The sequence below is a fragment of the Xiphophorus couchianus genome, chromosome 4, assembly GCF_001444195.1.
Source record: "Xiphophorus couchianus chromosome 4, X_couchianus-1.0, whole genome shotgun sequence".
Lineage (NCBI taxonomy): Eukaryota > Metazoa > Chordata > Actinopteri > Cyprinodontiformes > Poeciliidae > Xiphophorus > Xiphophorus couchianus.
In genome coordinates, this window is record NC_040231.1 from 18,577,980 (window position 1) to 18,604,200 (window position 26,221).

Below are 26,221 nucleotides of genomic sequence, written 5' to 3' on the forward strand. Positions count from 1 at the left end.
GATTTTCTTCTGTAAAAAAGTGAATGGTTAAGAAGTTGTAACGTGCCAAAAACAATGACCCCGTGCATTTCTTTCAACAAAAAGAGAGAAGGGAGGGTGTGGATGTTTCTGCCTTCCTTGGGTGCAATCTGACTCAGATAAATATTTGCTGTGTGGTCTGAACATCACACAAAACCATTGTGATGATCTTGTGGAGTTTGTTGCGATTGGTGTAGACCACCACAGAAATGGATTCTAGTTTTTCAGATTCTAGTGTTTCAGTTTTTCCTTTTATTTCTATTGACCCATTTGTCTTGTGCTATTACTAAAAGTCTGAAATTCAATAAGAAAAATAAATGGAAAATATTACTGAATTATTTCAGCAAAAATATGATCTAAAGGTTCCAACAAACATTCAGAAATGTAAATCTGTTTTTAAGGACTTAGATTTTATTCACAAAATACTGCAATAGTAAAGTTTATTCAGAGTTACCACAGACAAAAGTATGTCAATTTGTCTTTAAAAAGTGTCGCTAAAGATTTTCTCTGAAATTCTGCCCACTGACCCATGTTAGCTTGTGTTTTACCATCACACACATCCATCACAGCGTCCAGAATCATATCAATACTTGCCCATTTCCCCAGCTGAGTAGATCAATTCATTTAAAAGGAACCACAGCCAGACATCCGTTGCAGAGATTAGTGCATATATTGGCCAGTCATCTGATGGAGGGTTGAAGGTTCATTAAGTCAATGGAATCCTTAATCAATAGGCAAACTTTAAGTCTAGGCTTTTATGGGGGACTTTCTGCTTCAGATGTATTTACACTCGGATGGCATGATGCACTGAAGAGCCAGTTTCTCATTTCCATGATGTTTGTATTGTATTTCGTTCTGTGTATTTTGTCCTTGGCAAACAGTGGATCTCGCAAAATGCTTGAAATATTTGTAACAGGATATTTCAACCAAATATTTGGAAAATGTTTACAGCTATGTTTCATAACCTTGCTGCTGTTATGAGATTTTGAACTCCTTTGGGTATCAGATGAGACTTCGTTGGCGTTCTGCTCTCAAAACAAACTGGAGAGCCTTGATGGTTAAACTCAGTTTGTAAGCATCAATTTCATGGCTTCATTCTTTTTCAGCATGGTCCAAATGACGGTAGGTGAAAAGTCACCCCAGCTGGAGGGGTTTTGTAAAATCCAGGAGCTCAAGTTTCTTGCAGTCCGGCATATCCCTCTCCAGTTAAATCACGGGGCACGCTCTGGCTGTGATTCTTAAGTGTCACTTGTGTCCACCTGAATTATTGTTTGTGTGTAATGCAGGGGAAGAGCTGGGATGCAATGAGAAGTGGTTGTGTCCTCTGATTGATTGTTAAGTGTTGTCCAGGAGCCATTGCCAGACTCCACTTAACGGCCTGCACAGCAGAAAGCAATCAGTGGTTGTTACTAAGGGTCTCGTGGGGACGGCCCCGGTCATGATTGATCTTCAGTGGATCTCTAAAGATGTCTGAGAGAGCTGGGTTTCACTGGAGTGGTGTTCAGGTCAGGGGGAATGCCCTCCAACATCACAACTGAAAACTTTTCTCGGCACAAATAAAACTCTACTTTCTTTCCCCCCAATGTAACTTTTCCTTCTGTGGAGAAAATGAGACATGCCACGAGTGCCTCTGCCATATGAGGCTTTTTAATTGGCATGACAAATGGTGGACACTTGCATACATCATTCATAAGGCATGTTAATGGCAAATTACTGCATGAAGCAGTGGATTATAGTCAAATAGTAAATCCCAGTGGATATATTGAATGTCTCCAGGCACTACCTGAAGACACACAACACACTCACACACACAGCCAGCTGCAACACCAGTCAGCAGAGCCGTCTGCTCTCCAGTGGTGTGTCAATGTGTTCAGTGACCACAACGCCTGATGTTAGTCTCATTACAGAGGGATCAAAGGGACATGAGCTTCATAGCAGCAGGGATTCTCTTCAGTCCCCCCTAGAAGCAACTCCTCCTCTAATCTCAAAGGTCACGTTTAGTCATTCAAATATAAAACAGCATCACATCACTCTCACCCATGCAACCTGCTTGAGTTTTCTCCTAAGCAGATGTTAAGAGCAAACTGGAAAAAAAGAGTACCTTAAAACTGAGTGTGTAGGGGGGAGAGAGAGGTCAGGATATGCTTTAATTTAAACAGCCTTTAGCATCTTGAATTACCAGCTTTTTTATGGTTATATGTAACAACTTTTAAAGTTGTAACAATATACATTATGATCACACTGAACCCTACATCCTACACATTAAAATAAAGGAGTGTAGGATTTAATAGACTCAACATAGATATTACGTCACAGAAAATCTATTGTAATGTTGGTTTGATATCTTTTTTATGGTACATTGCTCTTGACATCCCTATTACTTTTCACAAACATTTGCAGGGAACTAAACATTCACTGGCCGCTTTATTAGGAACACCATGCTAGTAGCAGGTTAGGCTTCCTTTTGCCCTCAGTACAGTGAACATTTTGTTTTTACAGTTGTTTCATATTTGTCAGAATATCAATTATGAGTCATTTAAATTCTTGTCATTTGGTAGTAAGGTGTCCAAGAAGTTTTCTTAAAAAATATGCTGAGACATTTATAGCACCACCTGCCTGAATAGTTGTAAAAGACAGGATGAGTTTATTCTTTCACAATGGTTTTGCCAAATTACAACCCTACTGTCTGAATGACATCCAGTGAAAGTGGGACTCATCAGTCCAGACAACTTTTTTCCAATCTGCTTTTGTCCAATTTTGGCAAGCCCGTAGAAACTGTAGACTCGGTTTCCTGTTCTTAGCTGAGATACTGGCACCGATTTGGGCTGACTGCTGATGTTGTAGCCTGCCTGCTGTTTGACGTGTCCTGAGAATATATCCTGCATACATATAGAGGATGTAATAAGTAGACTTTGCCTTTCTATCATTGCAAACAGCCTGCCCATTATTCTTTGAGTCAAATTAAATACATTCAATTTAAGGGGCCATCCCATTATTTGTTTTAAGGAATCTGGACTGAATTTTATAATTATTCAATTAAAATATACAATGCTTAGAGCATGTAAAGCTGAACCACACTAGAAAGATTCCTTAATGCACAGGTTGACATTTATAAAATGTAATTTGATTTTTGATATATAATATAAACTGGAAAAACTTGGATTGAATTTGTGTATGAACATACACAAATTCAAGTTCAAGGGTTGATTTGAACTAAACCCCAAATCAACTTTTTTGCAGATAAACTATAAATTGGGCCTTAGGGATGTTTTCATAATGTTCAATAGCGTTTCAGCTTTGTACATCATTGATGATTCATTGGCAATGTGGATATCATTTGCAACAGAGTTGAGTAAGTCTCCTCTCTGCTCTGACTGGAGGTGGGGTTTGCTGCAGGATGACTGTGAAAATGACTAAAGTGCTCAGACAGCTGGAGGAGCTCACGGAAGCACTCGCTGTAGAGCGATTGGCGGTTTCAGTCTCCAGTAACAGAAAAAAAGTCACTGGATAGGTCTGAAAAGTTGCTAAATATAGAGACAACGTTGCTAAGTTAACAACAGTGCTTTTCCTGACCACACGCTAGCTTAACAATGTTGTGTTGTTCCCCAAAATGATTCGTTCATCATTTCAGTGAATGAACTGAAGCAAGTCACTGATTTGTTCGTTTCTCTAGGTGAGGTCAGTGCCAGTATTGAATGGAATTGCATTCTGAGATTCACAGAATGTATCATAAAGATTCACTCAGGCAGTGACACAATGCCACTCCAGCACAGTGTACTGCGAATCAGAACGTGATCTGGTCACTCACTCACAGTACAGTAGGATATTGTGAGTGAGTCGCATACCGCACAAATCACTCTATGGTTGCCGTCTAACCCTTGAATCAAATATGCAGGCATAATACAAAGCAATATAATGCTTCACTTGATGCAATATGCTTATTTTGACTGATGACTGCATATTATGCGAATGCACTTCCAGCCTGTCAAATAAACAAGTAAAGGGTATGTTAAGATAATGGAGACTGGGGTGTGTGTGCGTTTGCTTTTATGTCTCTTGACACAACATTAACTGTTAGCTTGGAGAAACAGAGTGAGCATCACTATGTTGGATACAGTGCCACTCCAACACAGTACGGTACACATATTGTGCTGGAAGAAGTGCCGTTTCACTCTACATAAATCAACTGTGTGATCAGGGAAATGGATCTTGTGAACTGATCATTTTAATGCACTGATTCTAGAGATCCAGTACACTCAAATGAACGTCGGCTCCTATCACTTTTGGTTGACCTCCTCCGCTCATTCCAACACTTGACCATGCCTCTGAGTGTCTCCTAAAATGCCCACTTTGGTGGAATTTTTCAAAAATTAGTTTGGGAGTGGGGTTATGCTTTTACATTGTGTTTAGTTCCACTTTAAGGTTCTTCAAAACAAAGTTATGATTTATGAAACCTTTATTTGTGTGAAATGGGTATTCTTAGTCTCACTTTTGTAAATTTTGGGTGGCATTCTTGAAATACGTGCCACTGACCCTATTAATTAGCCCTTCGTCATTATCAGAAAAACAAACCGGTCAGCCTTACCTTTTAGAGTGAAGGCAGACACCACATAAATAGGCCCAAGTGGGCTGGCGGTGAAACGGGAGTCAAATGAGTACAAAATGTGTTTCTCCATGTTTTGTTTTTTTTTGTTGTTTTTCTTTTTTGCATTCTGGACAACAATTTAATTAGAGATGATCCTTCAAACCGAGAAAGGTTTATTAACAGGTCGTTTTTAATTTTTGTTTACTTTGCATCTTTCCATTTTTCTGTATGTCTTGCTGTTATGCTCATATGCTATCTGCAATTAAAATTACTTGACTGATTCTCGTCACAAAATGTAGCCCTTATTCTTTCAAATGACACAGTGAGTGGACAATGACGGTGACAGCTAATAACACTGTGGTGCCAACAGCAGTTCCTCGGGATCTGAGCAGCTGTTCTGCACTCTATATTGGCCTGTTCTTCAAGGGGAGTGAAAAAAAGAGCAACCTAGATGAGAATTTTGTGCTTCAGTGGCTATTGAAAGATGAGGCAATAAACTGCTAAACTTGAGTAATCATACAGTCCCCCAGGAATTCCTCAAATGGGGATGGTCAAAAAGCTTGAAATTTGAGCCCCACGCACACGGCCCGGGCTTTAACATTTGATGAGATTCATTATTGTACAGAGCTGAATACAAGTGTCTTTGATTACAGGGCCCACCATTATATTTCCCTACCAGTGTGCATTTCCATGCAAGAAAGTCAATGGGATTAAAATCTCAATTCATTCCAGTCAATTCTCCAGTAACAAGATTTCTTTAAAACCAGGCAGAGAGGAAAATGGACTCAAAAGCACTGAAACAACTAGACCATAAATTATAAAGATGTGCTATCTGTTAAGTGAACACACCTTTAGCTTGCAGATGCATTATTATTTAATGTTCAGAGGAGTTGGTTTTATGTAAATTGGAGTCTTGTGTTCTCTTCTGCCCCCTTCTCAATGCCAGGTACTTCCGAACCAAGCAAAGGGGAGAGATTATGCAAAGCAATTAACATATGAAAATAACGTATTAATATACTGTCTCTGAACTGTATCCAATCAGTTCCTTTTCACTGGCGTGTGTACAAAACAATTAAAATTAAATTTATACTGCTCTTCCTTAACATATTCTGCAGAAAATGGAATCAGTGAGCAAACCCTGACAAAAGTTTTACAGGCCTGTGTTTTTCCTTAAAGGCACACTGACTTGGAGAATATTTATAAGATGCCTTGCTAATAAATTCCAGTCTTTGTTTCTCCCTAATGATGTGTGCATCTGAGACAAAGCACTGAAATCCATAGCGGTAGCCAGGTGCTAATGAATGGCTTACATTATGCTGTCCACTAATTACTACTGCACCATAAATAAAACACAAGACAATCAATTAGTGGTAGGCGTGTGTTTGTTAGTCACGGGCAGCAAAGATCCTCCAGGCCAAGGCTTTGCAACAAACCAGCCTCTTCAGGGTGTAATTCTGCAACAGATAGGATGAATTCAGATAAATCATACTATGAATGTGCACTTCAGGCAGTCTGGCTCAGACGGATTACAGGTAAATATTATCAACAAAAGGATAAATGAAATTTTTGGATGCGCATGGAGTAGTAGGTCCCTTCCAATGATTACGACAAAAGAAAACCTCTTAGCAGTTTAAATTTAAATTGGGGAAAATATCAGTACTTCTTCTCCAAGCTAACACAAAGCCCAACCAGCTTCCCCAGACACCAACTGGTTAACATATCACCCTTCATCTGGACCAGAGCAGGCGAAATCAAAGTGCATTAACACTGCATGTAGACTGCACTAAATGAATTACACTGGCATTGTGTGGCCTCTGGTCCGGCCTATATGCATGGTAGGATGCATAATTTGTGCATTAATGTAATTTACATTTTAACACAGTCCTAAAAGTAAACTGATTAGTTGATAGCTATCTACTAATGTGCCAAAGGGACCTGCTTGTTACTTGCATCCTAGGAGAGGGCTGGGATTACGCATGACAAGGTTGGCCTTGCAGCAACATGGACAAAGAAATGATGCCTGCCAGGAGGACATACAACAATCAAGTTTAGTAGTGTAGCATTTACTTCAAAAAGAGGCAGTTTTTCTTCTTTATTTTCAAGGACCTTTAAAAAGATCACACCAATAAGTAGTTTGGGCCATAACAGTAAATCCACAGGATAAAACAACAAGTTCTCAGGTATATTATCTGCCTTTAGAGCCTTTTTGTTCCATCAACAAAAACATGTAAGAATTCAAAAGTAGCTAACTTGCGAAGTAGTGCAGTCAATATATGCAATTCAAACCAAACACTGCCATATTAAATGTCTTTTATCTCTGTCCCAGCAGAGTTTCAGCTCTTTCTTGGGACAAATTCTTGTCCCTGTGGATGACAGAAGTTTCCTTTCTAAAAAAAAACAAAAAAAAAAAAAAACAGTGCGACCGGGTTGCAGTCCCATGATGCAACGCTCCCAGTGGTTACATCTGCTCCATTCTTTCATCTTTCCCCATTGTTAGGTGGAAGCTGTCACATTAGGAGGAGAATCGTGGCTCCTTCCCACCCCCAAGTACCCCTCATTTCCCATTCCAGCAGTTGGCAGGGTGGCAGGCCTATACAAAGGAGCGTGCACCAGGAGCGCAGAGGGGAGCACCGTTAGGAGGAAAAACAGTTTGGGAATTAAGGTCATTAATTTTCCACTTTCAAGGGCTGCCACACAGACGGAGATAAAGTCAGCATAAATATTCTGCCGAAGTTTCTCCTGTTTTTCTCCTCTCCCCATTTTCATCGGCAGCCCATTTATCTCCATGCTGTCAATTAGAGGCAAAAGCAAAGAACTAATTAGGAACTGTGCAATTTTAATTAGCTGTTTTGATAATTAAACTAATTGGTTCCCTTGTGTTTCTGCAATGTGTGCTAAGAACTTTTTGATATCTGGGCAGCAGATTTTCTATCCGTTGGTTAATTAGTCACTTTTGCATTAAAAAGGAGCCTTCCTTAATAGCCTTAATTTGCAGTTGAAAAGAGAATCTACCATCAATAATTTGTGTAATTGGTAACCGTTTGATTGTAATTTAGAGGCACGGCCGGACAGCTCTGCATGTCTAATTCCTAATGACTAGGATTAAAGTTGGATTAGCTGTTTGGGAAAGGGATTCACTCTCCCCTCTTCCCTACCCACCGAGTGACACCTTGTCGACATTTGATTGGTCATGAAATTCAAATTGACTAGATTGAACAGCGGGGCTTATGCTGGTTTTATTACTTTCTATATGGTGAGCCTGTCAGGTTACATCAAAAAGATTGCAGTGATTCTTATTTTCCACCCACCACGTGAGCAGCTCCATGAAGAGGAGAAGGAAAAGCGGTTACAATTTATTATATTATGTGGTAAATCCCTTCTATCAAAGGTATTTATGTACAGCTGTGAGGGGAAAATATAGTCAAGATCAGCCACTAGGAGGAGCAAAGCTCTCAGTGTAACAAAGTGCATCAGGTCTCATTCATACAAGAAACTTCTTCATGCATCTCTAAGCTTACAGTCTAAAATAACAAACAACTAAGTACCCCTCTTATACCAATGCATTTTTAGGTATACATTTAATAAATGCTTTGTAAAAAAAATGACTTCTTGCAATAGCAGAAGCACAAAATAGATGCTTACAGGTGTCAGCAAGGTGCCAAAAAGCATTTGAACACAGAGGCCTGGATTAAAAGCATATCATTCAGCATCTTAACTGTCAGGCACAATCTCTATACTTTTACAAACCACAACCACGTCAGTAGTCTGATTAAAAAGCACGATTCATCCCACTTAGCCAGAATACAATTAAGGGACATGGCTTTAAAAGCCCAGCCCTGAAGCCTCTCCCTATTCCACATAAAAGGAGCACTCTCCACTGAGCTTTGCCTGTAAATATCATGTTTGATATGAGGTTTTAATCTGCTTAGCCATTCTGAACTATAGAATGGGCTCATCCTCTCTCTGGAACCTCTGTCCAATGGTTGTGTGCCTGAGGACGAATGGGAACACAACACAAGTGCGCTATCTGATTAGTTGGGGTTAATTACAGTGCACTGTTTTGTAGTGGTTGCATTTGAGAGCAGCCCATAAATAGACAGGCATGGCTAATGCATGCTCAGAAATGAATTCTAATTAACTGTGCATCAGAGGAGCCCGCTCAGGGCTTGTTGCTGGTATCCACTGACCCAGGTGTTGGATGTAGCGTAGGAGAGGGGGAGCACCCTAAGACACGACAAGGAGCTTAGGGGTAACCCGCAAAAACACAACTTATTGTGACTTAACACATGGGTAATTTGTATTGGTGAGAACTACTTTAATAAGGGACCCTGTGAAACCTGTTCATGTGCTCTTAATATAATTGTTGAAGCAGTCCACTGAATGGTCTCCACTTTCAAATGTTAAATGGTTATTTGAAGCCGAGCCCTGATGACACTGAACCATTGTTCCCTTTACTTTTTCCAGTTTTCTGTGTGATTGGATTAATTATGTGTCACTCACTCAACGCTATAGGTCAGCAGACATACATTCTCGGTCATAAGTCATCAATCTATGCGACCGTGGAGATGAAAAGTCAAGCGTGTCAGCCAGAAAGCGGTACAGAGAGGGATCAGACCATTGATTTCAGGGCCAAACCAATCTTACCACAGCTTGCTGCCTTGAGAACTGAAATTATCCCTATGGGCATGGTACAAGAGGCTTTGTATCTTAGATTTGTAGAATAGGGCAGACAAAATGTTAATTTGGGATTATTATGAAATCACTAAGTATATGCACTTCATACACTAGGTCAAACTGTTGAAACCAATTTGCAGGAGGATTTGAATTAAAATTTTGTTTTTTTGTTTTTGCTTTTTTGAATTTTCATCCCTAATTTAGACTGAAATATCTTAGGCAGGTGTGCAAGTAGGGTTGCATCAGCTTTCTACGTCATACAGCACTTTAAATAAGACTGTCCCCCACTAACAGATTTCTTCTACTTTTCGTTATTTGTCTGACCAAAATCTTTCAAACATTAAACTATTTTAATATGAAACAAAGGTCATCTTAGCTCTAAAAATCTAACTTTCAGACTAAGATTTTAGGGAAAAAACCATTGAAACCAACCTAATCCCGTGTAAAAGGGTAAGGCAAGCCTCATTGCTACACTATGAGAGAACGTCAGCATTTTATTGAAACAATGTAAAAAATATAATTTAAGCATGATCTGTTAACACAAAAAGGACTAACAGATCTCAAGAAGAATTTCATCATGCAAAACTAAGTAAATTCAACACCTGATAGGAAACTATGTCTTTGACATTGGTTCGTCTGTAAGATTACAAAGCTATTTCTAAATCTTTGGGGCTTCAATAATCTAGAGAGAGAGCTTCTACACACCAATGGAGAAAACATGGACAAATAGTAAACCCTTTCAGGAGTGACAAGTTTACCAAATTTACTCCAAGAGCAAATCAGTGACTTTTCCTGGTTACAAAAAACCCCATGTCATCATCTAAAATACTGAATACCTAACTTGCCTTGGTTAAGGTCAGTTTGTATGGGGGCACATTCCTGCCATGATGTTAAGCAATCACAATGACAGTGTTTATATTAATTGAGAGATCACATAGCTTTGATCAAGGCTGCATTTCCACATCTTTGTGGGCCCATGAATGTTGCACAGCGAGTGGTAAAATATGCTCCTTTCACCCATCTGTATGCTCTCTCAAAAAAATTGTGCTCACGCTCTGTTTTGTGGGTGTGTTTGTCAGTTGGAGGCAGTAACTCTTCTGATGTGGTTGGTCAGAGTTTCAGTTGATAACAAGCACAGGACTTTGTCTAAGAAGAAGAGGAGGAGGTGAAGAATGACAAAGATAGCGTACTTTTAACACAATTGCTTGAGATTGAGAGTGAGAACACGTTGGTGCGAAAAATTGCACATGTCATTATTTACAGATTAGAACAATATTTTTCAACAGTGGGAAATGTAGAGCATCTCATTTTGAGGTTCTTTAGAGATCTAAAACATCTGGTAGTTTTAAGCAGTGTTGACGAAACAAGACAGGCAAAATAATCAGCCAAACCTTTGACACCTAGCATAGCGCTGTTTATGTAGTGTGCTAGCAGCAACAATTGTTGCCATATTTACTCTTCTTATGATTAAAAGATCCATGCAGGGATAAAAATCTCATTATAAGTAGAAAGTCATTTAAGGAACACTGTCACAACATATTTGTGCTATATTTACATATTTTACTGACTTTCTTTTGTACAAGTTTGAGACAGACATTTACCTCCAGAAGAGCAGGCAGGAAGTAAAGAAGTCTGGTCATGTGACCATTCGCACCAGCTTTATGAAATTGATATTGGTTAGAGATATGTTATTTTAATAGAAAACTTACATTAGCTTCCCATAACTAACGCAACACTTTTAGAGCTTCCAGAAGAAAAGAAAATGTCTTGCAACAATTGTTTTTGGTGGAATTAAATTATTTGTTTTGGCATGAATGTGATGACATGAGTGTTTATATAAAAAAAAAACATTAATGGCATTAATGGATGAGTTTCAAGAACAAAACAGTGCTGTTCAATAGTACAAAAGCCCTTCTCAGATTTGCAAAAAACATTTTGATGATTGACCAAACCTTAACAAAAACATTGTGTAGACTAATTGGGTATTTCTATAATTATTTTGAAGGTTCTACTAAAACCTTCAAGAGAAACAACATCATAGTTAGAGTCAAGTGTCATGGTGGTAGTGTGATGCTCAAACACACCTGATTATGAAGTAGGCCAGTGATGTGAAGTACATTTGCAGCTCCATCCATGATTGACTCAGTAAAACAAAGTGAAGTTTCAAGATTGACTTCAAAGTTTTAACTTAAATCTAACTGATATGTAGTTCATGCTCAAAAAGCATCAAATGTAGACACATTTGTGGTTATTTCAAATGCTTGGTGGCAGTTGTTGCCATCAAGGGTGGTGCAATCAGTTGTTAAGCTTAGGGGATAATTACTTTTTCACATCAACATAAGTTGGTTTGGATCTGGTGCGTATCTCCAGCGGTCATTGGACAAGAGACGGGTACACTCTGGACAGCTCACCATCACAGGGCTCTTTGCCCAGATATTTCATTATCTGATAAACTTGAGAAACAAAAGAAGAGGATACAAGAACTCGGTAAGAAGGTAAATCACTGTACACATGGCAGAAACATTCACTTGTAGAGATCTAGCACTGAAACAATGGAATAACTGGTGCAAAACGTGACAGAAGGCAATGACAGACTGAGCAGGCTCACACCACAGACAGCCTGCTGGCCGCTGACAAACCAGCGTTATTGTAGCTCCACTCCGCTCCACTCTCCTAAATGGCTAATCTTTGTTGGATCTCACCCTTAATTGGTTAACAGTCTCCGCAGGGCAAGTGAAAGTGGTGCTATTTAAGGCTCCGCCACGAAACAGCAACACTTTCATCTTGGCAATAACGGGCAACAATTATATTACCAGATTCGAAACTGAGCCCTTCTATCTAGCCACTAATCAAAAACGCGGCCCATCTGTTGTGCTCGCCTTGCTTTGAAACGGCTGCGTGTATGATGTATGTATGATAAGTGCGTCTGGACGCTAATTAGCGGCTAAACAGACCGCAATTAGACGGTTTCAAATCTGCGGAGGAAAGTAGAAGTCGGAGAGGAAAACAATAAGCGCATTTTGTGTTGACTCAAAGTCTACCAGGATGGAGCAGCATCACTCTCCCTCTCTGCCGACACTTACGCACACATTAACACAACCCCTCCACGTGCACGTGCTCTCCCTCTCGAGCTCTTTCTTTATCCATCACGCGCATTCAGACTGGCAGGCATGCGCGCGCCCGTGCACGCACTCACTTTCCCTTAGCTGTGCTTTTGTGTTTTGTCAGAATTAATGAGAAAAGTTCCCTTGCCCTAGGGGTAATTAGTGTCCTTGGAGTTAAATAAGCTAATACTTAGACACCTCTGGCACAAGCAATTATGTTTGTGTATTGAATAATTGATTCAAAGAGGGGGGGAAGGGCTGCTAATCAGATCTGAGCATAATGAATTGATTTAATTAACAGGGGAATCCGAGGGTCTCTGGAAACTGCGCGCATTTATTCAGCGGCAGAGAGGCGAGAGCGCGGCACACAAACTGGGAGAGAGGCGGCGCGAGTTTGCTTTTAGCAGTTGTCAGATTCGCAATTGGATTTGTTTGAATATATAGTTGCTGTTTCGGAGCAAATGAGAAGACGAAAAGGAGAGCATTAACACCGAGAGGAGAGAGCTCAGCTGGTTCTCAGTCCGAGCGTGTGATACGTCCGTGTGTGTGCACTCTTTTACGCAGATATACTCTAAATTTATCTCGCTTTTCGTTGTTTTTTTTTTTTTTTTTTTTTTTTTTTGCCATTTTTTACCTTCGCATGGAATTTATCAAGGGCAACCGAAGCGGCGTTTATTTGCATTACAGTTCAGCCCGAAAAGGGGGTTCTCGTCGTGTTTATCGCCGCATTCCGTGTGTGAATTATTATTGATAGGAGGTGCAGAAAGCGATCCGTCTTTCCAGGTTTTCTCGCTCCTTTTTTTCTACCCCCTTTTTTTGGTTTAGCGAGGCGTAGTCTAGTAGAGTCAGCCGCGCGTTTCAAAGCCATTTCCAGAAGAAGCGGTGAGCAGACGGAGCGGTGCAGCCTGCTGGAGCCGAGGACGGATCGCCCGGGGAAGGACTCCTCGTTCCTCAGGACGATGGTGTTGGACAAGGAGGAGGGTGAGTAACATCCTCAGCAGCAGGACGCAATAATAATAACCCGGGGAAACTACTGACATTTTTACACGTTTGAAGTCTCCCCGGGTCTCGACCTCATTCAATCACGACGGGCTCCGGTCTTTTATTTGCTTGGCAGGGAAACATTTCTCCACGAAAGTTCCACAAATACACTGCCACCTCGAAACTGCCGCTCAGTTTGGAAGAGTTGCGTGTTTATTTCAGACCACATTTGTTGTGTTACGTATTTTTAGGGCAGTATACACCACTCCACACACTCTCCTCTCCTCTTTGCTCCTCTCTCTAAGTGCTTTTTGCGTCTGTGAAGTTGGCGAGGCAGCCTTTGACATCACACGGGATGGGAGATGACAGCGGAGTGCTTTTAACTTGATTGCAAATTATGGATAGCGCCGTGCGACGTTCGCTCACTTCCCATCGAAATAGGCCTTCTTGCATTACTTATCTATTTCAATGTATTCAGGTTAATGGGTGAGGCAGTCTAATTAATTTTAATTTGAATCAAACTTGCCTCTAATGACGTCCCATTTTGGATGAAATGCTCAGATGCACTTTCATTTATTCAGCATGATATCCACAGCAGCCTCACTGAAGGTTTTTATGTGTTCTGAAAGGGGGGGGGGGGGGACTCTCTTTATTCTGCACCTCTTTAGAGGGATTGAGTGAATATGGACCACCTGCTGGTATACACAGTGACAGCCTTCATGGACCATATACCACATCTCAGTATATTTCTGCTGCACACTGAAGTTTATCCGCCTCATATGAAAGTAGTGGGTGCATTTGGAACACATTATTTATGATTGAAAATGGATATTTCATTTGTCTTAGCGCTTCATCCTTACACTTACACATCTGAGAACCAATAAAAGGATTGCGGTGCAGACATAAATTGGTCTGTCTGGCTCAGGCTATGTTGTGCTAATGTACTCAAATTAACTCAACTGTAAATTGGCCCCTTCTTCGGATGTCCATCTTGCTAAAAGTTCCCCATATGATTCACGATTCGGATTGCTTTTAGCAGTTATTGGCTAAGCAATATGGTAAATGTACAAGGTGATGCAAATGGCATTAGTGGGGAAAGGATGCACAGGAGCATGTAATGCAGTCAATACTACATTAACTACTGATGCCCAATTACAGAAGCAGGGAGAGAGGCTTTTAGGAGCATTAGGACTTGCAGAAAAGCTGAGATCACCTGCTGCTCATTGCCTAAAAGCTTCACCCTTTATTTGCTGGGTGCAACCCAGGGCTTGAGCATATTTTCTTTTTTTGGCCAGGTTGTCAACACAGCAGGTTGGCCCTGGTCTCTTTCACTGTGGTGCCCTCTTAGCGTTTATTGGCTCTAAAGTTATAGGGTTGTCAATTCAACCTTCTTGTCTAATGTATCCTCTAAGTGCCTGCACAAATACACATGTGCAGCGAGGAAGGCGTGAGTTGGTGTTTTTGGGTGGCCACACAGGTGTGCGATGGCTCCGTGCCTCTTGATTGATTTTCTCATACACCGGTTTGTGTTTACACAAATAACTTTTCAATTCCGGTTTCAGTATTTTCCAGGAGAGAGCTCACTGGGTATTCTACTGGTGTATTCAAAACTGCGATTTTAGGCAGCTCCAGTGTATTAACGCTGCTTGTCTGGTTTTAAACTTAGCAAAATCTGCAACAATTTGAGCTGCAGAAGCTATTACAAGAAATTCAACTTTGTGGGACATTTTTAGAGGAAATTGGGTTGATAGTTTATTGCTGGCCAAGAAAAATAGATCTCAGTACAAGAACTGAAAACTGCAGACATGCATCAGTTCCACATTAACTTATATAGAGCCAATGTGCCGTTTCGTAAGCTAGGGAAGTTTTTGACATTTTGAATGTCGTTTATGACAGCCATTGCATGCAAACTGCAAATTACTTACTCTTTTAAAGGGTAATTAAAGTATGAACTTATAATTTAAACAATTCTGGAGAGAACTGAGAGCACTACGGATGACTGTAGAAGGAAAACAGGCACTGTTCTTTGAAATGACCTAATATGCAGGCCATAGTCGATAATGAATAGCAACACATGTACCAAAATATTCTGTGTCAACATTTTACTTCACCCTGTGATATCAGGCTCCAATTTGCCTCTAATTTGAAAGGAGAAAAAAAAAGCAACTCAGCCATTTTCTCTTTTAACTATGAGAGAAGAAAGTGTGTGCACGCTGAAGGCGTATTTTTGCTGAATATTAACAGAACCACAGTTTATTTCCCTTTAGAGAAGGGAGCAAAAAGGAAAATCCTCCAGCTGCTGATAAGTTTCTGGTCACCTTTGTGGGTTAATTTAAGATCCCGTTATCATCCTGTCCACTGGAATTTCTACATTCATAACACATGTGATTGAAAAGCAATGCTTCAGCTGAATACAGGCTTGGCAATCTGTCGGCCGCTGTAATAAAAGTCGGGCTTCAGGCTCCGATATTTATTTTGAAATAATAAGAATTGCTTCATTCTTTACCAGTGTTGCCATGGCAATACTGTCTCATAGCGATGTTATATTGATTTAGAAAGTGGACAGTAATATTTCTTTTCTGTTATTCAGTTTCTGAGGGTTGATTTCTAATTTCCAGCTGGAGATTACTTTTATATGTTCCTTAAGTCTTTTTTTCACTTTTTTTCTTACAGAGGAATGCAATTTGCTCTTTTCTATTTGCCATTTTCTCAGCTTATTGGTTCGCTCGGGCTTCAAAATTAAACTTGCCCATTTCAAACAGTGAAATTACGTCTCATTTTTCTGCTGTAGGCCTTGAACAGTATTAAAAACACACAGCTTTGTTTGATTTTTTTTAAAGTCAGGAGCTATATTTATTTATTTGTTTTTGGGGGGGGTTTCGTTTTAAAGGCAACAATGTCAATTTGCTCTACTGTAATTTTAGAGTAACATAGATTTTTTTTAAATAGTTCTAAATTTAATCTGTGCAGATCTCTTATATCCATTGCATTACATTTAGCTAAATCTACATATTTGATAGCAATACATGCAATGGATTGACTACTACCAATGCACTTGTCAGGTCACCCTAAAGCTGCTTCGGCTGTTCATTCTAGCTAAGCTCAGGAGAAAAATGTCCTGCAAAACCACATTAATACCATTTTCAGCCCTGAGTGTTTAATTTAATCTAATCTGAGTCTGATATCTCACAATTGCAGAATTCTCACTAGAGACAATTTCATCTCGTCACTACTAAACCTCTAGATCCCTATCAGCCATGATCGTTTCACATTTTACGAGTGCGGCAGATCCGTATCATTTCCGTGATCTAAAGTGGAATTCAAAGGGACCGAATTGAGACTTGAGAGACACGTTTTAGTGTGCGCACCCACCTGCCTTGGATGTAAATGGCCGCACTCATCAGCGCTCTGCACAAACTCAATTATGCATTCTTGAGCTGCAAGAGCATCTCTTTTATTACTGCCAGAAGCCACATGCTGGTCATGTTATAATATACAGATTCCCAGCAACAAGATGTGTGGCTGCAACACAGGTGGCGGGGAGCAGATCATCGCTGTTGGATCCTACTATAATCTGGCCTACTGTTTTTATTCACTCCGAAGGATATTTTTAAATATAGAGGAAGTTTGGGTATTGAGTGAAAGAACGTGTAAGTAGTAGAAATCTTGAGAAGTAAAGAGTATTAGTCACATTACATTCTGACAGGCGTAAACAAATGTTTATATTTAGTTAGTTACTGCTCTGCTAGAATCCATTGGAAGAAGGTCTGACAGCTACCTGTCACTGTAAAGCTGACGCATGAGTTATGTTTGACAACACTCTTGTCAGAGTGTTAAAAAAAAGTAGAATACACAGAGTGATGCTTCTACAAATATACATGTACACATCTCCTTCAACATTTCTCCATCTTTTTGTTACACGCTGTTAAGTTATTTATTGACTGCCTTCTGCTCTGACTGGGAGTTATGATCTACTCTGTTAAGGTTACTCTTCACTCCGTGAGAGATTTTTTTTTTCTGTCATCACAGGCGAAGAAAAAGAAAGCATGAGAAAGAGAGATGACCTGTTGCAAAGTTACTGAGGTGATACGTTGAGCTGATTCTTAAACTACACTTTAATCAGCAATGATTCATCAGTAGCTGAGACATGTTTCTCAAATGGTGCTATAAGAGCATAATTCATATCTAAACTGGATCCTAAATCTTCTTTGCCCTGATGGGTCTCAAAAAAACCAGCCTATCTTCTTTAGTGATTTTGTGTATAGTATTGATTTGCTTTTTAAACAATGGCCAAGAAAACAATTGTGGAGTTTATACAGTCCGAAAACTTGAACTGACATGTTATAGATTCACAAATACCAGGTATGACACCTTTAAAGGCACCTATAAATTTCTGTTTTGAGGGATATGGTAGGAAGTGAATGTCGATCATCAGAAAACAATATGTTTTGAAATCCAGCAATGGATATTTTTACAAAAGCAGGCCTGTTGTGACAAACATATTATAAGCCTTTGATAACATAATTATTCCAACAAAAGCCTAGGTGTTGACTTATGACACAGTATAAGAATTCAAGTACCGCCAACATTTAGGCTGGCATGTTTGAGTAGGCGTTCTCTTCGCTGCCGAAAAGATTTGTGAAACAGCAACAGAGAACCAGACAACCTGTTAGTATCCAGGTTTTTGTTGAAGTATTTTGGCTGAATTAGACATATGGCTGAATTATAGCAGTCTACTCGCTTGTAAAATATGACACTGAGATATTGTTAAATGTTTCAATGACATGACGTTTTATAAACTACTTATTAATTTTATAGTTACAAAAAAATTGTTTGTGTTGTAGTCCTACATCTTGATTGCTAAAGCCAACAACAAGAAATCAAAATAAAAACAGGAAGTTAACCAATACAAAACTAACTGTATTAATTATCAAAAAACAAACAGTTATCATTTTATCCATAGCTACTCTTACTTTTTCACCTTAAAGTTATTTGCCATCGCCCATTTGTTTTTCTATGAAACTGACTTTTCAAACCAGCAATATTCTCTTGAAAAGAACACAAATCTTAATGCCATTTCATACCGCGTCCCATATCGGATTGACTAATATCCAGAGGTATACGACCGGCCCAAAATCAATAACACATTTTTTTTTTTTTCCTGACAATCAATTCCTCCAATAAGATTAGCTATTCTGATGATACATTCAGTAATTGATCATTTAAAGAAGGCCTTTCAGGCCACTAATTAGATTTTTCTTAAGATTTGACATACTGAATATTTCAAAGTATGATTTTTTTTGCAGTTGTAATTTATTTAAGTTTCTTAAGGTACACTATGCCACCCACTGGCATAAATAAATTATTCTGGCTTAAATTCAGAGAATTGCAATCTGTCTTGTTTTGGCACACTTCAGCGTGACCCATCCAATATGGCCATCATTAGATGCACAACAAAAGGTGCATTGCAATACGACACTGCCAATATGCAATTCTCTTTACACATTGTTGGATTTTCCATAATACATTTTGGTCACAAGCTTTATTAAAAAGTTAGTTTTAAATTTCTCACAGCTGAATATGTCAACCTCCTGAACCTTCTGACAGTGTGCAGGTTTGAATTAAAACTGTTTATTTTCTTAGCAAGCATGGGTTCAGAACTGAGAGAAGATGTGGCTGGTAAGTGATTTTTAGCTAGCTTTACCTAGCTGGCCAACAAACTCGAAGGTGAATCAAGCAGCAGTAAATGCATGTTTAAAATTTATACAAAATATAAACAATATTAATAGTAGTAGAACATGGCTAAAGTAGACTTCTGTTGCATAGCCACTACATACATAACATTTTGAAACAGAGGTGAATAAATACATCCTAGAAACCATAAAAACAGAGCATCAGCCCCTGCATGCAGCTCCAGTCCTTGAGGGCTGCTGTCCTGTCAGTTTTAGAAGTGTGTCTGCTCCATCAGATCTGATTTTAAACTTATTCAAAGGCTTGCTAATGAACTATCATTTGATTCAGGGGTTGGTGAACCAGGGAGAGACCAAAGCCATTCAGGAGACCAAGCCTTAAGGACTGACTTTGGAAACCGCTGCTCTAGAGGAAGGCGATGTCAGCTTTGTGGTGGTGAACTGCTAACAGTTAGCCAGTTGCTATGCTCTAACTGTGTTGACGAATCATTCACTGTTCAAAATGTTACCATTTTGAACTCGCTATTCAAAATTAGTTGGTGCTTCTAAGTGCTTAGGTAATCCAATTTTGTCAACTTGTTTAATCTGCCTCTTTATTAGTTGACTGCTTCAAGAACTACTTCTTGTCTAACTTTCAAATAAGAGTCTCAAACATAGTTACAGGGTGTCAGGGTTAAATCCCTCATATTCATATCTGGGGTTGATAATAATTGCTTGGTATAACTTCACATTAATGAGAATTATCTTGGCCTTTAAGCATCTCATTCATCAAATCGCATTACACCCCTGAGTTCAACTAATCTTTGGTTCAATGTTCAGTCAAACAAAAGAATAGTCAGAACAAGCTCAATAAACATTTATGCACCAGTAAATTACATGCAGGTGGTCACTAGTTTGACTGACATAGGTAACTGTGGACTAATGAAGTGTCACCTGCAGATAAACAAAGTTAAATGTCTGTAGAGTCTTTAGAAACTTTGACAGAGAATAAATTTTGTTCTGTCGTGTTCAGAATCTGCTTTCAGAAACCCTTCCCTGTGCAACTATTGTGTTTTCAAAATTTCCCATCCTTGCATTCTGTTTGCTTCTATGTCTGTTGTGATGGTAAATATCTCACAGTATGACAGTGTTAGCTGAGCAGCAGCACTTTGTTTTAGTGTGCATCAGGAGCTGACAACCTCCAGGGGTTGCTAGTGAGACTGAAAGTGTCACAATCTCACTCTGGACAAATGAGTAATGCTGTGCTCAATTTTCCTGCAGGTCAAATAAGTACTTTTCTTTTAAAACCAATTTAATTATCCTGACGTACTATTTAATATAGTCATCTTTACTTATCCTTACCTGAGCAGCTTGAGATGTAGGTCAGTGTAATTACACTTAGCCATAAGCAAGAGATGTATAAGTTATATTTTTATCCTCACTTGATCATTTGTAATTAAAAATCTAATTAATTAATTCATGTACACCATAAACAGCAAATTAAAATCTCCTTTAAGCTATTTCACTCTTTCAACCACAAGAATTAAAAGCAAGACGAAGAGATTCTTGAGGTCTTATCAGTTATCTGGGTGGTAAATAGAAAAGCCCGGGGTCACTTTTCATAAATAAGATCCAAATTGCAGTGGAATAACCTCTCCTAGCATGACCTTCAGTAAATAAAATCTTAAATAGCTAATTAAAACCTGTGTTTAAACCAGGTTTCTCAATGTCCCTGAGGTCTAATAGATGAGGTTGCAATCATTGAAGTTGAAGATTTCATCAGCGATTAAGTGGGGTGTTTGTTGCTAATAATTTGAGTGGGTGATGCCATCCGCACACATTCCCAGTGAACTTAATGTGAACTTTAAACTCGTTTCATGGACATTCAGCTGCTCTTCCTCCATCCTGTTCTCTCTACTTTTCATTTTATTCCAATTCATTACACCAGATTTTTATGGCTGAATTACCGTTAGAGTTTGACCCATAACAAGAATTACTTCAAGAGGGGGAAAAAGTAGAATCATTTCTTGTAATTAAAGATATAAAACCATGATCGTAATTGCATTTTGAATGCCATGAATGGCATTTCTTTGACTTAGTGGAACAACAGGAAACAGAGCATAACATAGATTCTTCATAAAGGCCCTTCTGTCTAACTGTGCACCCACCCAGCCACCCTTATTATTTACCCCATCAGCTGTGGGAGTGGGATGCTTGAATGACGCGCTGCCAAATAACTGCCCCCTGTGGGGAATTTGCATTATTCACGATTAAAGAAGCTCACACAGTGCGTCACAGTATGGTGTTCCTCCTTCCCCTCCATTTTCCAACATGCTGAGGACCCTGAATGGCACACCTGTCTCCTGGCATATCCTTTGAAATAATAAGTGTCTGGTAATTGCTGGGGAGTGGGAAGGATTTTGTACATCACTTCCTGACCTCATGAGTGACAAACTTTTAGAGGGGCTGCATTTATTCCTTTCTCAATGCATTTTTAATGTGGAGTAAAAAGTGTTGGTGCATTTTGTTCTGGACGGCAGGAAAGTGGCTGTGACAGGTCTAATGGTTTTAGATTTATTTTTTTATTTTCTCGTGGGATTCAGAGGGTGGCAGATGTGATTACCTCTCTCCTCAAGAAAAGTTTACAAAGGCAAAGCAGAATAAGTGGTTTCAGAATAAATGAAATTATTATTATTTTTTTAAATTCTGACAGGGAGTTAAGGATAAAAATTTATTTTAGCATTTTTTTCTTGGTAAATGATGATGTTGACCAAAATAATGGCAAAAATCACAGTTTTTTATGTAGATACCGTGCATTAACAGGAATGAAAGCCCTGAAGCACCTTCACTGATGATTGGCTGGAACAAATCTTCCTTTTGCTCTGCCAGCACTCTGACAATCTTTCTTTGCTGTAAGAGCTCTCATGGGTTTATTCGTGGTAAAACTGCATGATAAAAATCACAAATGTTTTGTGTCCTGTCTCCTCCTCCTCATTCATCTTATTACCTCGTTTTCTTTGCCCCATCTCGCTCCTTTTAACTCAGGCTTCGCTGTTGACAGCTTACCTTGCAGAGCTCCCACTGTAACCTACTACCGAGCAACCAAGTGCTGGAACACGTTGCCTTCTGTAATAATTTGGAATCTCTGCCAGTTTCATGTCTTAAAAAAACAGGAGCAATGAATTTAATTAGAAAGCTGTTGCATATCTCTGTGATACATTTCTTTTAATTAACCCCAAGTGAATAAATTAAAAATAATAGGGGGCTGAAAAGTGTGGAAAAACACCCTAATGAAGTTTTCCGTTAATTGGGATGAAGTCTGTAGCCAAACCGCAGAGAGCAGTGCGCACCAGGAGCTAACAATGCCGTCTGTAAGCCCCAGAAAGAAAAAAAACAGAGCCCAGGGCCTTCATGCTGACTTGAAGTGTAAGAAATGCACCTCTGACGTGATGGAAATGACCATGGGCTGGGAGAAAAGGCAGTCCTGTTCTGGGCCGCTCTGCTGAGACTCCCCGTGCCGCGCTTGAAGCCGGGCCAGTGTTATTGCAGTCCTAATGCGGCTGACTCATTTGGAGCGGATCAGGAGTAATTATGGTAGGGAAAGTGGCTGCCGACCATGGGGGTCAGGACACTTGTAACATGTGAAAAGAGCAATTATTCCAGGAGACAAAACCCTCCCTTATCCCGGCCGGTGCCAGGGTCAATGCAAGGGACGGCTGGGCTTCGTTTCAGTGAGGCTTATTAGCCACAGCAAGCTGCAAAGTTTGAGAGAGTGCATCTTGTTAATGAACAGTCCCCCTGCACCATTTCTGTCTGCTTTCTCTCCCACTTACTGTGGGTGTTAATTATGTCATAATCATAGCGGGCATACAGTCTCAGAAATCACCTCACAGACCCCAGCATTCATACACAACCATCTGGAAAAGCAGCATGCTGTACAGTAATAAAGAAGGCTCTTACAACAAATTATAAGGGGAACACAGTCAGCTTGAAATGTAATATTGACTTGGGCTTTTGTAAGAAACTACCTAATTTGAAGGGAAGAGTGTATGCATGTGTCTCTTTCTGTGCTCATGCATAGCTTTTTCTTTACTCCTTCCATATGCTCCAGCTAACGACAGGAACACGAATCAGTGGTCTTTGTTTATCACAGAGAACATTCTCATCAGGCTGCTTTCAGTTGACATGTGTATTCCAGCTGATATTATTACCAGATGTCTTGTATTTTGTCTTGCAGACTGAAAAACGTGTCTTTGGTTGAATTGCAGAGATTTTGGAAACTGATTTCCACATACAATAGCGAGACATCTGCATCAGATCTCTATTAACCATAGTGGCCGACACCTTGGCCCCGGGACAACATTTTATTTGGGATTGCCATGGCCACAGCACTTACAGTGGTGGCTGAAACACAAAGGACTCGAGTAAATCGGCGCCTGAAGGCTGTAATCTCATGAGGGCCGATTAGAGTTATAGTAGCAGAGCAAAAACAGAGAATGTTTTTACCATTCTATAGAGCAATGAGTATTATTATATTATAATTTTATATAATATAATAATATGTGGATCCCTTAATCAGTTGTACCATAGAATGGCTTGTCACATTTTTTTTAATCATAGGTTATTTGTAGATCAAAATTCAGATTTTTGTTTTTTTTTACTTTTCATTTGCTTCTCTAATAATTTTCACTAAATCAAAACTAAGAACTACTACTATTTCGTATACTAATGTGTTAACCAAAAGCATGTAACTGGATGCATTTTTTTTCTGCAGAATTTCATAAAAATTAGATAGTGTAGGATGAGCATTGATGAATAAATCAAGTTAATCTTGTAATTATTTAATTTTCAGTTGGATTTAGTTACTCTCAATATGAATGAACATTTTCTTCCTATTTAACGCCTTACAATCCTAATGAAAAATCAAAATCAGAGTTGGCAGTTCAGACCTTAAAGGAAACTGAAAATTGGAATAGGCCATGAATAAGTCTGCTCTGTGCATTTCTATAATTAAATCATAACAAAATTCAGAGGCATGGTGATTTTGAGTCAAAAAGTATTAGAATTTTACAAAAGCATTGTCTTTATGAACATTGATTATTACTCTGACCTTAAGCAGAGCTAATGTTATCCATTACTAAATGATTTAGGAGTACAGGAAAACTTTTATTTACCCAACATTGTGTAACTTAGGAGCAAATTCCTTATTTTTCCACGTGTCTGTTCTCTTCATGCATCTTACTTGTCATTCACTTGAAGTGACCGTTACGGCCAGAAGAACCACACAGATAACAAGCAACTTAGTCCATTACCACCACCTTGTGTTGGTCTTTTAAGTTATATTTTATTGCCTCGAGCCAGTTAAGAGAAGACTCATCTAAACAGTATCTAAACAGATATTGTTTAGAAAACATTTGAATGTTTTAATTATTGTTCAAAACTTGTACAAAGTTTCTCAATATAATGACTAATGTTGGTTACTGATTCAACATCAGCTGCTGCATTGACAATAATCATCACATCGCTTGAGAAATTCTGCTGCTGTGCTTCAAAAGTTAAAGAAACATCAGAACCAATTCATCACCAACAGTTTATTCAATACACTGCAGGTTTTATGGTGTTTATCAGAACCCAATGTCCCTTTTGCCAATGCAACAAGTCATCTTGACCTTTAAAGGCAGAACAAAGAGTTACATCTGCTTCTGTGTCTCATTATGATTAGTTAAAAGCTCTGACTTCATGGTGTGACGCCCACTCTGCAGGTTCATTGGGAGGTAAAGGATCTTACGAAAACTGTTCAGCCCTCCTGACAAATTAGGAGGGAGGTGGAAGTTGGCCCTGGGTGGCCCTTTCTCTGAAGGACCCCTCATAATTTGCAGCCCCCAGCTGCACTGAATGAGACAGGGTTAGCCACTATAGTGGTAAGCACAAAAACCTAGATCTGCAGGAAAATTGGCTTCCACCTCGCTTAATGATTGCATTTATCTGGAGCACTTGCACTTCTCATTATTGTCATCATTATCTTCATCAGTGTCAACTATTAATTGAAATAAGTGCTGCACAAAAGAAATCTTACAATACCTCTATAAACTGGAAGCTCTATGAAAACCTAACCAGTCTTAAACAACCGACAGGTAGTTGATTGTTCTCTCAGGTTACATGGGAAACCTGTGTGTACATGATTGCAACATGTAAGTAAACACATACTTGTTTTAAACAAGTATTCTTGTTAGCCAAGTATTCTTACAAGGGTGACACAAAAATGTGGCTTTGAGTCTCTTTACTCGTGCGATATCGCTGCAGTAACTGCATTTCTTTTTCATTTTCCAAACATTTCCTTGAATGATCTATGCTGTGTATTTTCTCTTAAAAACGTCCAATATATACAAAAAGCCTACTGGACTGATTTGGTTTTTCTGATAACTGCAAAAATGGAAGTGTAAATAGGGTAAGAGAAATCGGATGCTATCTATAATGAAAATACATGCTCTGACAGGCCGCTTGGGCTGAGTAAAACTAACTGTACATATTCTTTGAAGATGTAATCTTAAAGAAAGAGAGAGATGACAGGGCTTTACACACAGCACTAATGGCAAATTAAATTCCCCCCTCAGGAAGGATATTTGGCAGAGCAAGTGCTGTCTCTCCACTTTGAGGGGTAAAATGCATCCCTGTGTTGGAGGAGCGAATTGTGATGTGGAGAGGCATGCTTTTGGTGACATCAAATGACACCAGAAGGTCAGTGGCACTTGTATCTGTTAAATGGAATGGATTAAGTGGAGGCTGCCTCTTCGTCTGCTTCTTCCTTTCATAATGCAACTTGGTTTTGTTGTTTTTTTTTTTGCTTTTTGGGAGTTGCCAAGAATTTGAGGTTCTGTTCTACTTCAGCATTACGCAGAGCGCCCAGAGTGGTGACAGGTGCAAGAAAATGTCTCATGGCATTAAGGGAATTGAAAAGACATTTACTTTACACAATCACTTTCTTTCCTGTCACTGCTTTTTGTTTAGTAGGTTTTAGCTCCTGCTTGCTACACTCCTGTTTTCCAGAGGCTGTTTTTCAGGGAAGACATAAAACTTATGTTTGTTCCCAGCGATGGCTCTTCAGGCAGTGTGCAAAAAAAAAAAAAATCTCTGCCACACTTCGGAGCAAAGAACCCAGCACGTATGTGTGTAGAAATAAATGTCAGACT

At 39.3% G+C, this 26,221-nt stretch overlaps 1 protein-coding gene across 1 annotated transcript in view; it reads left to right on the forward strand.

Moving 5' to 3' along the window:
* Positions 1–12,559: 12,559 nt before the first annotated feature.
* The window catches only part of lmo1 (LIM domain only 1), a 29,630-nt gene continuing 15,968 nt past the window's right edge, over positions 12,560–26,221 (forward strand). Inside the window, exon 1 of the mRNA XM_028014724.1 lies at positions 12,560–13,362. Within this exon, the coding sequence (XP_027870525.1) occupies positions 13,341–13,362 (22 nt within the window). The 5' untranslated portion in view covers positions 12,560–13,340. The remainder of the gene's footprint in view (positions 13,363–26,221) is intronic.